This window comes from Cyanistes caeruleus, chromosome 2 (genome assembly GCF_971803275.1).
Source record: "Cyanistes caeruleus chromosome 2, bCyaCae1.hap1.1, whole genome shotgun sequence".
NCBI lineage: Eukaryota > Metazoa > Chordata > Aves > Passeriformes > Paridae > Cyanistes > Cyanistes caeruleus.
Window position 1 is genome coordinate 81756009 of NC_141702.1, and position 19702 is coordinate 81775710.

Consider the following 19702-nt stretch of genomic DNA (forward strand, 5'->3'; position numbering starts at 1 on the left):
GATTTCCAGCAGAAACGTTCAGGTTACTCCATGGTTGTTTCTGGTGAGGGCATATCCTCATTATTTGATAAATGAAGTATGTGGATTGGTTAATCCTGGAATTCTGATAGCATTGCTTTTCTGCAGGTGTGGGACTGATGTGTAAGTAATGATCTACATTTTGTCAAATACTTGAGTTGTTTTATCTTGTGAATAGTTTTAGTATTTAAATTCTTAACTATGTGTTAGTAACAATCTTTTCAAGAGGTTTTTATATATCACAAGTATGAAATTTAGTCTTTCGGCTACATCACACTTATATGCATCTCTTCTTTCTTGTGAGGAGCTTTGCAGTTGTGTAGCTGTGGAACTTAGGACAGGTGCATGCACATATTAAATGTAGAAGGACATTGTAGTACAAAAACATACTTTTATTGAAGAAGATGTTTTCTTTCTAATAATACTGTACCCAAATATTTTCCTTATCTCTTCTGATGTCCCCACTGTATAGAGAGAAAGAGCATTAGGAGCACTATTGTTTCGGTTTTAGTGATATCCGTATCTCCTTTCACAGAATAAAAATAGGCAATATTCAAATTTGGTTTTGCAATAATTTCAGTAATAAAAGAATAACAGAATTTGCTTAAACATGAGTTCAATACTAGAAAAGGTAAGACTGAAAGAAGTGTTATTTCTGATACAAGTAAGGAAATTTGACATGGTATATGAATGTGCTGTCAGATAAAATGAAGCAATTTACAGGCAGCAATTTGCTGCTGTAGTCCCAATTAGATATGGAAGTGTGGAATTCATATTTTCCTTCTGGTGTTGATGTGATAATACCAGAATTTTGTTTCATTTAAAAGAACTTGTAAAATTCTGTAATCAATGAAACTATGGTACACAAAGAAAGAAATCTCTGCAGAATAGTGATATATTCAAAGAAAGCTGTCAGTGGATGGTAACTGGTTTCTATCTTCAAAAATTGCTACAACTGTACAAATCAAAAGTATATTATGAAAGCAAAAATTTAACACTCTCTTTTTATAAAAGGAAAATAAATATTTTGTAAATACTATTAAGCAACTTTTTATCCAGATACTCTAGGTATGATTTATGTATAAAATGAAAATTCGGGAAGCAGTGCCTGAATTATAAGATGTCAGGAAAACAGGCTTTCTCATGAGAGAAAAATACAAATTCAGTGCATTTGAGAAAATTTCCTCAGGTCTGAATGTAGTAATGCTGTAGCAAGGTCCTCCTGTACAGTTAGAAGAGCATAAGGGGTTGAATGACAAGGTGCTTAACTATTGTTTTATCTTTTGTCTGCTTCTCAGAAGCTGACAACATTATGGTTTGTGGCCATCTAGTGGTGAATCCATTTTGAAGACACTAACCTTGTTCAGAATTGTAATAAACCAGTCCTCTAGATTTGCTGTGCGAAACTGAATTATGGCACACTTTTGTAGAAAAAAGAATTCTGTACACCTCTTCCTATTCTGCACTAATAGTGTTTATTACAGGAGGATAACATACATGAAGATGACAAAAAAATTTTTTTGATGTTTACTGTTACTTTTTGGCGACCAGTTTTAATGTGTGTGGGAGGTTCATTTTATTCTGTAATTTTTTAATGTCTAAGTCCCTAGTAATAAAGTAGTGTATTTATTTCTTAGGCAGAAATTTGAAAATTTTTTAAATTACATGTTTCCAAGACACAGACATTTTCTAAAATGTCTTTGATTATACATCAATTCTGAAAGCAGTTCATATTCCCTGTTTTCTATGACTCCTGAGAAATTTGACAAACAGTATGGTGGTTCTTCTGCTAAAGTTCTTATTACTAAACTGCCTTAGTAATAATGTTTTTCTAGTATTTTTTTCTGAGCAATGTTTTTGAAATGTCATGGAAAAATTATTTCTGCATAAGCAGAAGAGATTAATAAAAGCATCATTAGGAGACAGAGCAGTAAAAGAGCTATGCCAAGTCATATCTTGGATGAGATGAGTCTACATGATTCATGAGACCTGGCGGACTTTCAACATCTGCCAAGTCTCTAACAGTTGAAAAACTGAAATTTTGTTCATATTAGAGAAACAAGTCAATAAGCATATTAATAACAAATGCAAGAATTAGAATTTCTTATTCTCATTAGATAATAGCAAAAATCTGAAAATTTGGTGATTCTTGTTATTGGGTTTTTCCCTTAATTGGTAAAATGGGTTTTGCAATGATTTTGCTTTTATCTTTTTTTCCTTTCATCAAAGTGTCATTTCTTCATATCTGACCATTCCAACTAGCAGTTCTTTGAATTTTCACAATGTTGATGTAGACCTTCACTTTTTTAATTGCTGTAGATTTTTCTGTTTAATTTGTAGATTGCACTAAGGTGACAGATAAGCATAATACAATAAAACCTATTTATACTCACTATCCAGCATGCCACCATCCATCCATTAACATTGAACATTGTATCAGGATGGTATTGGGTTAATGAATGTAATGGTTTGTTTCATTTTCAGGTATTTGGAGTGGATGACAGCCAGGATTATAATAGGCCTGTTATCAACGAGAACCAGAAAGATTTAGTAAAAGATTGGGCTATAAATTCTGCTACAGTAGTGCTGGAAGAAAAAAGACCACTGAGTACAACTGGATTTCTTGACACAGAGGTAGAATTTAATTTTTGACGGTCTTCTTTTTTCTTCCACTAAAAGAGAGCACTAAGAACGGACCAGTAAGCGTTAAACAGAAGACAAAATCTTGCCTGGAAAAGATTAACTCAGATCTATAAGTATTTTATTTCTCCTAGGCCTTTATTGCATTATCAAAACTTCTCTGTCAGAGACAGGCATAATTCATTGTGGAGGTGTTTTAAAACTTGGCTACCTTTCTGTGTGCGCTGACACCAGTGTATTGGAACTGTAGCAGAAGTTTCCTTGCAACAACATAGCTTTGCACAGTATATACTTCATGTAAGTTCTTCAGCAGAACTGAGGTTAAAGGTAAAGCTGGTTATGTTTTATAGCCCAAAGCAAGTAACTATATTAAAATTCAGAAATAAGATATGTGCACTTAATGCATAATACAAAGTCATCTAGGAAAAAAATGGTGGATAATACTTTTCAGATTTTTTCTCTGAAGCCAGAGGACTTTAGGTTTTTACATTTCTGGTTTAAGTTCTCCAGTGAGGTGCCACTCATGACAAGTCACTTACATTGGTTGATTCAGATGCAGTATGACTTAATCAGTTGGTGAAAGATTAAACAGAGGAAATGCCTGGCTTTATATATTACTTAGAATATGCACACAAGCTAGATATTGATCATATTTCATATTGAAATCTTGGGTTGCATTCTGATATCATTGTGATGGATAAACTGGTTTGAAATATGTCTGGAACAGAACAGGCAGGAGGGGAATCAACTGGTAACAGTAATGAAGCACATAACACATCTGCTTCCCTTGGCAAACTGCTTCTGAAGTATGGTCCTGTAATTTAGCAAACTTTATACATAAGCAATTTTTTGGAAGATATCAAGAGCTTAAAGTATTACTTAGTGTGCCTGCCTTGCAAATACATTGATTTTAGTATCTACAAATCTCTTTCTCCTAGAGGTGTATTTTCTCATGGTTGTATTTTAGCTACTGTGAAGCCTTGAGACACTGAGTATGTCGCTGTGTCTAGATTAGTAACCTTGACTAGTTTCTCTAAGGCTACAGCTTCAAGTGAAGTATTGCCATACAGCATAGGCACATCCTGCAGAAGATTTTTCACCTTGCTTCTTTGCACAAATCTATAACCATATTCTTTTTCTCTTTTTTTTTTAATACCTTTTGCAGCACTCAGCTATTTTGTGCCTTGTCAGTTTTCACGAGTACTGATATTTTTTCACTTTCATAATTCCATAAGCAGAAGAAGAATATACAGTTTATTTTATGAACATAATTGGGCTTTTCAGGTGTCAACTTTGCAAATAAAAGGCTTTGTTTTTAGAAGACTGAGACTACTTCTGCAATCATATGGCAGGTTCAAGAAACCTTCTAGCAATGACATACTAAAAATCACTTTCATTTAAGTGGAAATTACAAGAATTATGCTGTTGTATTACTGTGACTGCTTTGCTGCATTAAAAGGTCTTTATATAGTGGGAGAGAATAGGTTATTAGCATAATTTAAAATATTACAAGGCATGATGATAGGGAAAAAAATGAAAATTATTCTGTAAGTCAAGGAGCAAAACTGCCATAAGCAGCATGGATAGAGCAAAGATTAGTGTAAGAAGAGTTGAGGACAGATGAAGGTAGAAGAAAGCTTACTAGAGAAAGTTAAAAGTAGAAGTTGTTTGATAGAAATGTAGAAGAGAAGCTAGTTCAGAAAATGAGAGGTGTCTTTTATAGGGAAATAATGGGAAAAATCATTAGGATAACTACTGAGAGAAGATTGTTACATTTAAAGTCTTATTACAAAAACTTGCACTCTGTTTTTGTCAGTAGGAAAGGGAGAGGCAAATGTGTTGGATTTGTAAAGCATGTGGGTCATGTTCTCATACGAACTTCTCTTGTGGGTTTTGGAAGACTTACTGCATTACTGAGCTGCAGATTTTAAGTTTATAAACCTCATTGAGGATCTTGGATAAATAGTAACATAACATCAGGGTAACTCAGTATTTCAGTTTTGCATCCACTCAGATTGTGGGTGGGCCTTATTCCAGCTATCCATCAGTTATTCCTGTACATGATTAGCAGAATGAGGTGAATTCAGGACACAATTGCCATAGAAAAAGCAAAGAATAAAAATCTAAGATCTTTCTATTCAAGAAGATGAAAAAGATGGCCTGGGAAATTACAAAGATTTTATAAAAACAGTTTTACAGAATCGCAGAATAGTTAGGGTTGGAAGACACCTCTGGAGACCATGCAGTCCAGCCCCGCTGCCAAGGCAGGACAGGGTCATCTAGAGTCACTTTGGGAGCTGAAAGCTTATTCTGAACTTAAGTATCTTAGCTTTACAGGGCTTTTGAAGCATCATTAATAAAATGCTTAGAAATGCTTTTCTTGTTAATGAAGTTCTCAGCTTTTTCTTTGATACAACAATTTTTAAATACTTTGGAGTAGTGTGTTTCATAAATGAAATAAAATGCAGAGAGAGTGTCTTGACACAGTTGGAGAGCCTGAATGCACTGATTATTGCCTTTTCAATGATTATATTTAGGCAATGAAAGTACTAAATCCATCTGTTTAAAATACTTAAATGTTTTTATTTTCTATATTATAAGCTGCCACTTGCCAACCAAGGTAAGTGTGATTAAAGACCAAAAATTAAGTAAATGGAGAACAAAGATAATATTATTGTTGTTGTTATTATTTGTTCTTACCATACAATTTCGTTTAATAAAAATACTGCAGGCATTTGGGCTATAATATATCCATCCAACTTCCATTTAATTTTCAGTGGTCAGTTGTCTGTGCTAAGCATGGTTCTTAAATAATGTTTTTATTAATGTTGCATTTGATATGCTTTGGGGTTTTGTTGATTTTTTGGGGGGTTTGTTATTGGTTTTTTTTGTAAGACTAAAGCTCAGTTAGAGCTGGTTCTTCATCTGCAGGGTCATCAATGCCATTGACTACAATGTTCCTTTTGCTGATTTGAATGCCTACTTTATGTCTTTCCCACTGAAGATCAGATAAATAATACTACTGACATTCTGAATATTGAATCATTTCATTCATGTAAATATTTGCTATATTGCTGCTTAAAAGTGGAGTATTTAGAGGCTGTATTTCCTTTTGTTTGTCCTCTCAAATTACTCTTATTTCCTGTCCTGTAGAGCAGTCCATTTAGTTTGAAGTTTGATAACTTACTTTTTGTTTGAAATTAGATGCTATACTGAAATGTAGGCTGATGTATCACCAATATCACAGGGTTGTAAAAAGGCAAACAGGACCCTTGAAAACCCAGGAAATGAATTATCAGCAGAAAAGGGGAGTGTTATCACCACAGGCCCTGTAATAATAGTACTAGAATTGTTACCATTCTTGGTCATGAAGGGTGGATACAAGTCTAGAGAAGGTACAAAGTCTACTGAAGTAGTTATGAGAATGGAGATTTACCTTACAAGAACAGATCAGTGCTGTTCAATTAGTCTGGCAAAGTAATAGCTGAGTTGGGTGCAGCTGCTGGGTTTTCATGTATAACCATAATAGAAGAGAAAAAGAAATGTTTAGGATAGGTATCTGTGTTGTTACAGGAATAACTTGGAGACATTGTCTGTAAATAAGTCATGTATGGAAATCTGTAAAAAGATCATCACCCCAGAGGCATATGATTCTGAAGCAGGTAGAATGAGGAGGGAAGAACTACTTTCAAGACAGCAATTCATGACAAGAAATAATATGATTCTTGTAACTTCAACTGACTGGAATCATAGGTCTGAGAAGACATTTCATTTTTTGTATTAATTTTATTCACCTGTTGAAATTTATTTTTAAAAAACCCCACACTATTACTGTGCTCTGAAATGCCAAGAACTGGAGATGCTTTCAGGTGTAATGTGTATGTGCTGTGGATTTTTTTCAAATATGGAGCCTGAAGCCCTAAATCTTGAGGCTGAATAATAAGCCACAGAAATCTGTTGGTACATTTTCCAAATATTTATTGCTCCTGTTGACTATGTGTGATAAGCATAAGAGAAAGCCGATTTAACATGAAGGTGAAAAGTTGGTATCTCAGAGGTAAACTCAGCTTTTCTGAAAGGCAAGGAAATTCCTTTTGGTATTCAAGAGAATACCAAAGAATTTGGAGTATTGCTTACTTGAGAGCCTGTAAATTGCAAATTGATATGGATTATAGGAAGAACATTAGGATAACTGAATGTGACTCTTTAGATATGCGTTTCACAAACTTACACCTTCTGGATATGCTTAAACTTCTATGAAGAGAAACTGCGTATTTCTGTTGTTGTTTGTGCTTTTATACACAGAGAGCTGGCAAAGCACACATTTACATTCACTGCTATGTAGAAACCATTTTTGACAGTGTAATTACATTCAGAGAAAAATAATTTATCAGGTTGTTTTGCTGCAGTTAATCTGCAAAATTTTAGTGTGTTTCTCCATTGTGAAGTAGAATTTAGACTTCTGCCACATACCTGTGTCTCTGAAATTGGTGGTACAGAGAGAATTAGTTGAAATTTTCTGTTGCAAAGATGACTGGGACATCTATCATGTTCAGATCTGGATATAATTAGTTGTTTTAATAGATAAAAGTTCAGTAGTACAGACAGGAAAAGAAAGATTAGTGATAGGAAAGAAAAATGGGGGTTTGGTAGTTTTCAGTGCATAAATGCTCTGTGTTTTTTGTAATATTCTTACTGGCACCCTGCATTGTCTTCAGAAATGGCCATAAATAAAATACATTGAATTGCCTTCCTTTGCTGTTGTTAGACTTGAGTTTTATAAAATTTTGATTCTAAAATTTAATTAAAAATACGGAAATTTGTATAATAGTTCAAACAAGTTACCTGCTGCATCTCTGATTTACTACATTCATGATATTCTGGAAGAGATTCCTGATGTTGCTCTCATTTGCATTAATTAGTAGAAATTCAAGATCATAAATTCAAGCTTTTCAAATGTATAAGTAACTTTAAATTTGAAAGAAGTTGTCTTATAATAGGTGACATTGTTCACCATTCTAGTTCTGCTAAATAAATTTTACAGAATGTATAGTGTTGTTTCCTGGTCAAAGACTAGAATCCAAGAGTAGTTAAGGCATCAGGCAAAAATCAGCATTTTGAATAGAAATATAAAAATTAGAAGATGCAGCAGAGCTGATGACATTTTTTGGAGGTGTAAGCAAGAGAGGCTTTAAGATATTTGATAAGACAGTAACATTTAGAAACCGGGTTTTGAAAAAAAAATGCTGTAGTAACACAAGAAGATAATTTAATTCTGTGCTTTTCTTACATTTAAAAAGTTTTCAAGATTGCAAAAGGCTTGACATCAAGAAACCAAATTAATTTCCTTTCTCATTTAGGTGCGAAAATTTGTAAAATACTGCTGACATTGACTTCGTGGTTACCCAGTAGGATGGTTAAAACTAATCTTTGCTTCTTTTTCTGTTTAGGCCAAACAAATAATCTGAGCTTCATTTCCTTTCCATCCCATCATAAGTTATTACTCTTTCAGTCCTTAAGGTAGTCTTTCTTTAATGAAGTAAATACAATATTTCATCTGGACAAGAGGGTCATCTAAACCGGTAAAATGTCACTTTCTTGTCTTCCCGAATCACATTTTTAATTTTTTAACAAACCCCCACACCCCATGTACTTTTCCTGCACTTCTGAGCTGAGGATGAAAATAACCTGACCTTAGAACTAGCACATGTTCTGATATATTTTATATAGGCTCTGGTGTTTAAAAGTTCACTGCACTGGGAACTTGTTTATTTGGTACTGATTCAGCAGCTATATAGGTTTTGTTTGCTGTTTGCCATTCTAGAGCTGGGGACTCTAAAATTTATTGAGGTAAACTATTTCTTTCAACTTCCAGGAAAATAATGCCTGACATATCTATTCAGGAAAAACCTGGAAAATTGGCATGCTTTTAATCAAACAGTTATAATTTTTCTTCTGCTTTTTTTTTCTTTCATAGGAAGGTTCTACTAACCCTGGAAGTAAACGTTGGGTATCACAGTGGGCCAGTTTGGCTGCTAATCACACACGTCATGACCAAGATGACATGAGATTGGAGTCCTCTGTGCCTGCTCCATTAGAAAATGGTACTAAAAACTGTTCTTATTGTCATAATTTATGCTGAAAAACCTGTGAAAGGGAGAAAAGAATTATTATCTACTGTATTTAATCAGCTTTTTTACTCCTAATGCCTCATTTTCACATTAAATTATTATGTTTCATTGAGCAGAAACTGTAAAAACAAGCCCAGCAGTAGTGGTGTCTGCATGACAGTTGAGTGCTAGTATTACGCTGAACATTACTGAAACTGGAGAGTCTATACACTGTTTAATGTTAGAGAAACTTTCACTTAAATACTGTTCGGGTTGGTCTGTATAGTATGTTTCTTTCCTTACATCTTTCTTAGTCTAAATTGGACTTCAGTGTAATGATTATTAAACAATCCAACCTGAGAGACTTCACCTGAAGCATAGCATCCTTCTTTATCTTGGAAATACAGAAGACCTTTTATATTTCTTGAAAAGCCCAGAAACTTTCTCCTTAGTGATGAACAACCTTCTCTCCCTTTCTTGTGAGTGCCACATGTTCAGGGCATGTCTGTCCATAGTTTAATTATTCACATTTCTGATTTTGAAATGGTTTATTCTTTAACATCTAGTCTTGACTATAAACTAGTTACTTGCCTTACTTCTCTTCTGCTTTTTTCTTCTTGCCAATTTCACTTTAGAGGTTGTGATCGTCTTTGGGAGAAGTGTTTCAAAGTTGTTTTGCTTTTGATGTTGCAAAATGCATATATCTGTACCAATGCATGAATTCTTACCCGTGACCATTGCTCCTGTTGTAGCTTTTGCTCCTCTCATAAGCATAGAACTTTGCCTAGGATACTAAAAGTCAAAGGAGATGGAAAGGGGAAAAGTTAAACTGATACACACAGAATAATGGAAATGAAGAGCAAATTTTGCACGATTTGAAAGGATTGTGTGTGTACATGCAGGACACTTAACATCATTGCTATTGAGACTGATCCTTTGGGTGGTTAATCAGGCGCTTTGGTGGTCTTTTATTTTCTGTAGTGTTCAGATAAGGCACTACCTAGGATCTTCTTTGGAGAGGTAAAGGCTTTTTTTACCATTATAAGAACTAAGAGATAAAGTGAAGTAACTACTGTGTAGTGCATACCTGTACTGCAAGAATTCTTAAATACTAAAGGAGAAATAAAGCTTTCAAAGCACCAAAGCACTAAAGCACCAAAGGTGTAATAAAAATAAAATGTGGTATGTACATCTAAAAACCAATTCGCAGAGCGTGTCTTGTTGACTTAGATGCCTGTGTCTTCTTTAGAAATCTTAGTATTTAAACTCCACATAACTCATATATATCCAAATATGATGCTGAACAACTCCATGCCATTTTTTTTAACTAAGGACTGTTTGAAATTCAACAAGAAGCAAGTTACATGCTTGTTTATGTATAAAATATTTGATTTGGTAGGCACATCGGAGAGAAGTCAATCTTCACAGAAGGCAATCATACTGATTTTCATTAAACCTTCAATTTGTTTCATAATTTTCAAGGAAAAAAAAACAGTCCTGTAATTAGAAAACCTTGTTTAGATTTCAGAGGTACTTACTGTTTCTCAAATCAGTGTCTTAACATAGATTACAGAAAAAGAGAGCTGAGTTTAATTCTTCATCAAAGCATGAAACTGCAAAGAGAAAAGATAAATTGAAGAACATGAATATAAAGTAGCAGATATACATGCAGCATGATTGTTGATATTCAGTTAATTGCTTAGAGGATTCTTGCAGAGAGGGAAACCCTATACTCCAGTTCTGACTCCTGGAGCAACCAAAGTTGGAGGCAAGCTGTGATAGGAAAGTCCCAACAGGGTATGCAGAGCAGTTGCTTATATTATAGATCTCTCCGGGCAAAAACGGAGTTGACAGATGTGTGTTACTAAGTGTGTCACACTATATTGCAACAGCAGACAAATGTACTGCAAAAAGAATTTTTTCGATCCAAATATTCAAAGTCAGAGCAATTCATAGAGCAACTTACATCACCTTTGAGTAATAAAGGCTCGTTTCTGGCACCACAACTGCTGTGTTTGCTAAATGGGCAAGGAGGGCACAGTCATCATCACTGTGGAAAAATAAAGTTTGGTTTCTAAAACAGTTATTCCTTGCAACAGTCCATGGGATGGCCATACTTTTCTGCCGAAGGAGCATTCATTCTGTGTACACTAAGAATTCAATGAAAGTGCTTTAGCAGTAGTACTGCATTCTTTTGATGCTTTGTATACGTTTTCTGTGTATTTTTATACTACAGTGTCTTGTTTGAGATAAAAACATTATTTTTACTTTTTCAGCCATAGTAGGTTCTTTGTTCATGAGTGGGGCTTTTCAGTATTGCTGAGAAGTGTCTCCCAGCATTGCAGATTCTTGACTGAGTGAGGTGAGGACTCACAGGGAGAGGTTGTAGTCTGTCCATGAGACAGACATTGAGCTGTAGAACAGGCAAGTAGGGGAGGAAGAAAGAGGATCTTACTCTTTTTGTTAGTTTTGAAATCTGGTCCAAAAGACATTTAGGACTCTAAGACTTGCTTTCCACTTCCTGTTGTAATGCTGTGCTGATTGATAGAACAGTGATTTCTTACCTATTCTAACCTACTGTGAGATCATAAAAACTTTGTTTGTATATGTGATTCAGCCAGCTAATAGAATTTGTTAAGTTTTTCTACTTGTGTAAATATACTTAATCTTGCCATAAAACAGCAGGATGGACTGATGGCTTTTTCAGTTCTGTTTTATGTTGTATTAGCCTTATGCAGTCTTAAACATTTAATCTTTCTATGTGCCTTGCTGTTGAATGTCTTCTCAAATAATTTTTTCTCTTTCATTTTTAGACACTGACATCAGTGAGTCTGGTATTTCTGTTAGAAGCGCTGGTTCAGCTGCTTCTATGACTAGCCAAGGTGAGCGAAAGAGGAGGACACTTCCACAGCTTCCCATAGAGGAGAAAGTGAATGAAAACTTAAAACCAAAAACTGTATCTCATCAGAGGTCAGAAATAGGTGAAAAGCAAGACACTGAACTTCAGGAGAAAGAAACTCCAGCTCGTGCCTCAGATGCTAAGTCAAGCAGAACAATGAATGGTCTTTCACCCAAAGCTACTGGAGACAAAGTTTTCTCTTTTCCCAGCTCTTCTAGTAAAGAGAGAGTTGAAACTGGCAGAGAAACTTCTGTGGTGAAACAAGCTTTAGCAAAAATTCAACAACAAGAAAGAAAGGAGCAAGGTCACTGGACACCCTCAAAATTATCCTCTACAAAATCTGCTGCAAACCAGGTTGAGAAAGGTAGGGAGGAGATTGTTGTATCACCCAAAACTTTGGATAATCAAGACAATGTTCCTGGACATGTTACAGATAAAGCAGAAATTAAGTTGGCACAGATTGAGGGAAAAAGAAGAAAAAATGAGGAAGTCATTAGAGGCCAGAGTCCTAAAGTACTTGGAGGAGAAAAAAGGGAGTCTTCAAAACCATTAGTGAGGCAAGGTAGCTTTACTATAGATAAGCCTAGCACAAATATACCTATAGAACTTATTCCTCATATCAATAAGCAGAGTGGTTCTGCTGCCCCTTTAGTATCTGCAAGCAGGTTACGTGACAGAAGTGATTCAATGGACACGGATTCCAGTATAGATACAACACTCATTTTAAAAGACACAGAAGCTGTAATGGCTTTCCTTGAAGCTAAATTGCGTGAAGAAAATAAAACTGATGAAGGTCCTGACACTCCTAGTTATAACAGAGATAATTCCATATCACCAGAATCAGATGTTGATACAGCCAGCACAATCAGTCTTGTTACTGGTGACACTGAAAGAAAATCCACACAGAAGCGGAAGAGCTTTACAAACTTATATAAAGATAGATGCTCCACTGGTTCCCCTTCAAAGGATGTTTTAAAATCTTCTACAAGTGCAAGAGAAAAAATGGAAAAGAAAACTAAGAGTCGATCTTCAGATGGTGGGTCTAGAGCTGACACTCGCAAAGCTGTGCAATCCAGTGGAAGAATGAGACAACCATCAGTAGATTTAACAGATGATGACCAAACATCCAGTGTACCTCATTCTGCCATTTCTGATATCCTGTCATCTGACCAGGAAACCTACTCTGGCAAATCACACGGAAGAGTTCCTTTTGCCTCAGCAGATGAACTTGTACATTCCAAGATGGAAGGAAAGTCAGCTAAATCAAAATCCTCTCCTGTTGGACTTGGGCAGTCTAGTAAATCTACCACTCTTCCAAGACCTCGTCCCACAAGGACTTCTCTCTTACGCAGAGCACGCCTTGGTGAAGTCTCAGATAGTGAGCTTGCTGATGCCGATAAGGCTTCAGTAGCTTCTGAAGTGTCCACTACAAGTTCTACATCAAAACCTCCATCAGGGAGGAGAAATATTTCCAGAATAGACTTACTCGCTCAACCCCGCAGAAATCGACTTGGCTCTTTATCAGCACGTAGTGATTCTGAAGCAACAATAACCAGAAGCACTGCCTCATCACGCACCCCAGAAGCTATTATCAGAAGTGGCTCAAGGTTGCTCTCAGGAGGAGATAGCACTAAAGTTTCTGCTAGAACTCGAGCCAATAGCATTTCTCGACTTTCGGATTCGAAGTCCAAGTCCTTGGCTTCGGCTCATAATTCTCCCTCAGGTATGTGAGATTATTTGAAATAGTTTTGTACAATACTAGATGTTTTCCACATGTGTTTTTTTAAAACAAAATTATTTAAGAAAGTGCTCTTATGAAACTGTTGAATTCTAGTTGATGCAGTCTTTTTCTTTAAGTAAGAAATTTGTCAGTTTTAAAGTAAGAAGGACTAAGAGGTTTGCTTCTATGGCAGGTTTTGTGGAGGTTTCTCATTTAAGATCATACAGACAAGAAATTGTAATCCTTTAACTCTGGTATGTTTTTATCTTGAAACCAGTAAAACAGAACTTTTGAATTAGGATGGTCATGTGCATCAGCAATCATTTGTTTTAGTGCAAAAACAGAGCCAAGATCGCTTCACTCAAATCATGGTAGTAGAAGTTCAGAAGGTTAGCAACACTGTTTAGTACATAGAAGATATAATATTTATTTTTAAGGTAGGATTGTAAACAGGCAATCAGGAATTTTTAATAAGAATAATAACATTGAAGTAATTAATTGAAAAACTATGTATTACCTAACTAAATATCATAAAGTAATTTCTTTTAAAGGGTTTGCCTTGTCTTGCATTATTTCCCATTCTGTGTTCCAAATCGTGGCAATTTATGATTCCATCATGATTTCTGGATCATGTTGATCTTTGGTGTGGTGGTTACTCCACCTTGTTGTACATTTGGAATGAAAAATCTTTACAATCTATGAATTTTAACTTACTATTCTGTTTGAAGTTAACATTCTTAGTGCAAGCAGTGTGAAAGCTGGTAGGGTTTTTCAACAGCAATATTAAATCTATCAAAGTAAAACGTGGTAATTATAAAAAAGTGAACTTCCTTTTGAAATGAGTATCTAAAATAAATGTCTGCTTCCTTTTAGAATTGTCATGCTAGTAGCTTTACCATATTGCAGTCAATCCATAGGCTCAGAATAAAATTAATAGCTTCCAGTGTTGTGGTGCACTGAAATTTTGCTACATCCCATTTAGACTTGATGTAATCCACTGTGATACTTAATTTCCCACGCTCCTGCTGTCCTTCTGTTGCTTTTATATCATAAGTGGACCATGTCAGGATTCTTAGCATTAGCCTAATAGAAATTTCTGCTGAGATACAAATGAGGTGTTTGCTGAACTGGAGGGTTAATTCTGTTTGATATTATGAGAGGTGTCTACAAAGGTACAAAGGTACAAAACAAATGACACTTCAAATAAAAATTCTGTCTTTCCTTCTAAGATATGATTGGAAGAGCAGCATGTTTTCAATTTCAATCAAAATTTTGAATAGAAGATACAGCCTGAAAGGTGGCAACACTAGGGAAGGGAAGTGTCAATTAAGACTTACATATGTTTATTTTAATAGTGAATACTAGTTCACGTTATGATAATGCTGATTTTTGAAAAGGTAAAGCCCAGATGTTGTCACTTCACCACTTTTGTTTTTCACAAAACTCTATATGATTTTTGAGTTTTGTGTCCATGTGAAGTATTGCAGGCTTCTTAAACTATTCCCAGGTTGCTGCATTGAGGTGGTTTGCTGCTTCTGTTAAGGGAAGTGAGTGTATCTTTCTGTTCTTACTCTATTAGTCTATCACTGGTTGTCTTTGCTTATGTTTATTTCCCTGCGTCACACAGTCAAAGCTTACTGTAGCTTGTATAAAACAGTTTGCAAGAGAGAAAAGATGCCATTTGCTTGTGGGTACCCCAGCATAATAATCTAGGTAATTTAAAAACGCCATAGTTAGAAAAATCTACGCTAGTAATAGTTTCTGTCTTACAAAACTTTTTCAGTTAATATATATCAGTGGAGAAGCCTATCAATGTAAAGGCCAGAATCTGAAAGCAATTAATGAAGCAGTCAGATACTTTCAAAACAAAATCATTGCTAAATAAACCAATTAAGTCTTGTTACCATATAAGTAAAAAATATTACTACTGTTTAGCATTTAGAGATCTGAATTTTTCTGTATCAGTAACATTACTGTAATGTTTTTACTGATTTTAAAAAATTTTTACTATAATTTTTTACTGATTTATTTAGATTATACTTTAGGAAAATCTGAATTGCTTTAAAAGTAGTGTAATCTTCTAGTGTATATAGGAGTATTTGTATAAATCATCTCCAGCTACATACAGGCCACTTTTAATTCCTTGATTTAATTTTCTTTCTAGAATATTCAACAGTTCAATTAATTTTAGCACTTTTGGAAAGTACTAATGAAGTCCTTGACTAAAGTGCCTCAACTGTTTGAATGTGTTTTACTTCAGGCACATTTAATCAAGGTATAACAGGAATGAATTTTCTTCACTCCCCGGACATAGAAAGACTGGAAAATGAATGATTATTACCAGTATTGGGTTTGGGGTTTTGTTTCCTTTACTGGATTACTAGCTGTTCTCAAAATGTTAAATATGTTCCATGGGTTGTCTCATCAGAGGTAGTTAACAATACCACATTGTAGATCAGTAAACATTGGCAGCCTACAAAGAGAAAGTTATTTCTGCACTTCCCAAATCAATGTTCAGACATATATACCTGTAAAAAAAGAGCAAGAATAAGATGCAATTTCTGGAATTTTTTCATTGTCTTGTATTTCATGTGGATGATAGGGTTAAAAATGACAGAGCTAGCAGCAAGTGTGTAATTTCAAGAATCATTTCTAATCCTTGATGCAGTTAAGTATTGCTTACTTTTATATGAAAGGGCAAACAGATAAATGGAACATCTTGGATGAGAGCTGTCAGCATTCAAGTGATTCTGTGGTAGGAGGCTTGATAACTTGACAACACTGTGAAGACACGTGAAGCAGAATTATTAACTTTAGCACAAGAAATGAAAGGTCTGAGCAAGGCACTGTATCATCAAACAGTAGACTGTGATCAATAAAAACAGAGGAGACCAAAGACCTATTTTCACAGCAAAGGAGGAAAATTTAAGGTGATGTTACAGAAGGAGCTGTATATTGGAAAAACAAATGGCAGGATCAGACCTTATGTGAAAGTGCTAAGCTGTAACTGTAAAATTAAGTACTGAGTCAGAACAGAGACCCTGAGCAGCCAGTTGTGTTTTTGTTTTACTTGCTGACCTAGCTGTCATTGCAAGTAGCTGGCAGATAGGTTGATCAAATCTGTTGAGGTAACTGTAGTGGAAAAGAAATTGATAGTGGAGAAAAAACAGCACTTACATTTTAGTAGTAGGAGATTGGAAATGGACGCAGCTTGAGAAGTCAGTTCTCAATGAGAGTATAACTTTTTTTTTTAGGGAATATATTCAATTAAATTTATTCTCAGATCTTTGAAGTGAGAGTATGTTGTCCAAATCACCAAATTTGCCAGCTTAATGGTTGTCAGGACATTATGCTTATCAAAGCGTAGTCACTAAAGTAGGTTTGAATGATGATTGTTTTAGCCAGGGTTTTGGGGGATTTTCTATTAGAGGTACTGATATTCACAGTCTTTGGTGTCTGAGATAAGCAATTGCACAACAGCTTTCAGAAATGTATATGAACTACAATGTCATTTTGGGCCTGTATAATTTAAAGATAGTATTAAAAGCATATATATGCAAATGTATAGCTACCAAACTGGGAAACATGCTTGGATATGCTTGTCATGAATTACACAACTTGGAGGCTTTTACTGCTAGGCCTACAATAACTTTGTCCTCATATTAAAAAGCTACATATTGATAATACGTAACACCCCAACATTTCAAGGCCTTAAAATTTAATGGTCTTAAAATTAGGGGTTTTATGATACTATGTAATGTTATAAATGATTGTTATTGATGTCATTTCAGTTAGTATCTCTGAAATGTTTAAGCCTTTGCGAAATTCAGTATTTTTGATTGAAAGTATAATCTTTTCCTAAAAATGTGTGGGTGGAAAAGAGGACGTAAGACTATCTCATCAATATATTTTATTTAAGCAAATGCTTCTAATCTGAATGTTTTAAATATAATTAACATGACAAAACACTATTTTGTACACAGAGAAATCCAAGCTTCTCCCAGACCCAGACCATGATGTTGAAACTTACAGTGGTAGAGTACTAGAAATCAAATCTGTTTCTGATATTTCACTTCTCATTCAATTTTTAGTTTTTAAATATATTATTACATATGCTCATTGTACAGTGCTGAGTTGCTGAACTATCTCACTTGAGAGATTTTAAGATGCATTTTATAGTTATTTGGAAAAAGATAATTTTAACTGGGACAAAGAATTTAAACAAAAACAGATGAAAAATGTGGGCCCAACTCATAAATCTCTTTGGACTTTGGTCACACATTGCTTGCATGCTGTTTGTGGGAAAATGTACTTTTTCTGCTCACGTTTTACTTCCCTAAGATCAAACAAGTTTGAAAACTCCAGAAAGAGATCAGAAAATTATTGGGGAGACATTGCTACTTTCTACAATAAATTTAGAAAAATAATTTAAAAAAAAGTAGAATGGATATAATTTAAAACTCACATTTAAATCTGAAAAAATTACACAAGGATGTTTTTGTTTTCAGCAATTGAAATTTTATTATTTATATGAGGGAAGGGATGCAAGCTTATATACCGGTATCATATTCTACATACCATAATCCTTGCATTATGCAAAAATTACTTCCATTATTTGTTGCTTAAAGTCATATTGATGTATACTTCATTTGTAATGTTGGAGTTTTTTTAATGTATCAGGAGAAATCATTATTAGTTATTGCATTTTTTAATACTAAAAAGCAATTCACATCGTTCAAGTCTATTATTTGTCAATCACCAATAGGTGGTCACACACATTTCATTTTCTGCAGTATTGACATAGCCTCATGGATGTAAATGAATCTGGGGTATTCAATCCCCTGCAACAATTCAGCAGTTGGTGGTGATGGGGATTTCTTTACACTTGTTGGCATCTCTTCCTGCTGGAAATGCTTGAGGACAGCACATCTGAAATCCATTTTCTAGACTTCAGTAATTCATAAGGGGACAGGAAACTCCTACTTAGTTTCAGTTCTCCTGTACTTCAGGCTGTCCTCAGCAACATGGCTGTATAATTCTTTATGTGCTGCATGTCAGAATATTTACTTCTTTCTCTGAGGCTGCTTCTCTTATGGATGTGCTGCAGATTTTCATGACATAATATTAATTTTACAAACTCTTTTTCTTTACTAAACACATAATCATAGAATCATTAAGGTTGGAAAAGCCCTATGCATCATCTAGGGGTTTTATGCTTTCCTTATGTAAGCATGCATTCCAGGCTTGGTGCCAGCTCCGTCCTTCCTTCATATCTCTTTTTTTTCTGTGTACCACATAAATCTTGAATGTAATTTGGGGGAAAAAAACTGCAGAAAAAGTGCAATCTGACTATATACTTAAATGTTAATGAATTGGGCCCTTGTTTTGTAATGAAGTTTGTTTGAGCTCATGTACAATCACTGGCTTTTACATCTTACTTCACTCATCACTGTACAAAGAGCATTAGTTTTATGTTTTTATTAATCAATATTTTTAATTTAACACAAATTCTGTAGCTTTCTTTTTAAGATGTAGTAAATAAACCTTTTGTGAGGTACCTGGGGATGGATAATGAATAGCTGTGTTTTTTTGTGATGTTACTGAAATAATGCTGTTTTTTCTTATTAAAGATACCATAATAATTCTTTTTCAATAATTAAACTAATTTAGTAAGTGCAAGATGGAGGCGCTTTCCTACAGATTATGCTTCCACCTCAGAAGATGAATTCGGATCAAACCGTAATTCCCCTAAACATACCCGTCTACGTACCTCTCCAGCCCTGAAAACCACGCGACTGCAGAGCGCTGGGACAGCAGCTCAAAGCAGCAACACATTCAAGCACAGGATAAAGGAGCAGGAAGACTACATTCGTGACTGGACTGCCCACCGGGAAGAGATAGCAAGGTTGGTTTGAAAGGAGTGACCCCAAAATAGCACAGCATTGTACCCAACCACTTGTACAGGTGCACATAGAGGACAGAGAGAGCTGATGGATTTTCAGTATCACTACTTACTGCTTTCCTTCACTAACTGAATGAGTAACTTAAAAATCTTAAGAGATTGGCAGACAGAACAGTCACATCACCAGCACATCTCTTTTTAGTGGAACATTTTATCACAGCCAGATCCTAGAAGATGAACTTTCAGTTGCATTACTAGGAATTCCCGAGGCTGAAATTTATGTGATTTTGTGCTACCTTTTCATATTGAGATAAAATTTGAGATCAATCACAGGTGACAGAGAGAAAAAAGTAAGCTTTGGAAATGTAAGCTAGAGACCATGTTCTCATTTTAATTTTTGATTTATCAAGACA

General features: G+C 34.9%; 1 protein-coding gene across 50 annotated transcripts in view; it reads left to right on the forward strand.

The window, feature by feature from the left end:
• The window catches only part of CEP170 (centrosomal protein 170), a 95990-nt gene that overhangs the window by 59250 nt on the left and 17038 nt on the right, over positions 1-19702 (forward strand). For 12 of the 50 annotated variants that reach the window (XM_086878181.1, XM_086878202.1, XM_086878187.1 and 9 more), the window contains 5 exons: positions 2503-2652; positions 8636-8762; positions 11582-13390; positions 17371-17421; positions 19058-19292. In XM_086878181.1, coding sequence (XP_086734307.1) covers positions 2503-2652; positions 8636-8762; positions 11582-13390; positions 17371-17421; positions 19058-19292 — 2372 coding nt within the window. The remainder of the gene's footprint in view (positions 1-2502; positions 2653-8635; positions 8763-11581; positions 13391-17370; positions 17422-19057; positions 19293-19702) is intronic. The other 38 variants (XM_086878207.1, XM_086878211.1, XM_086878218.1 and 35 more) reach the window with 7 other exon arrangements.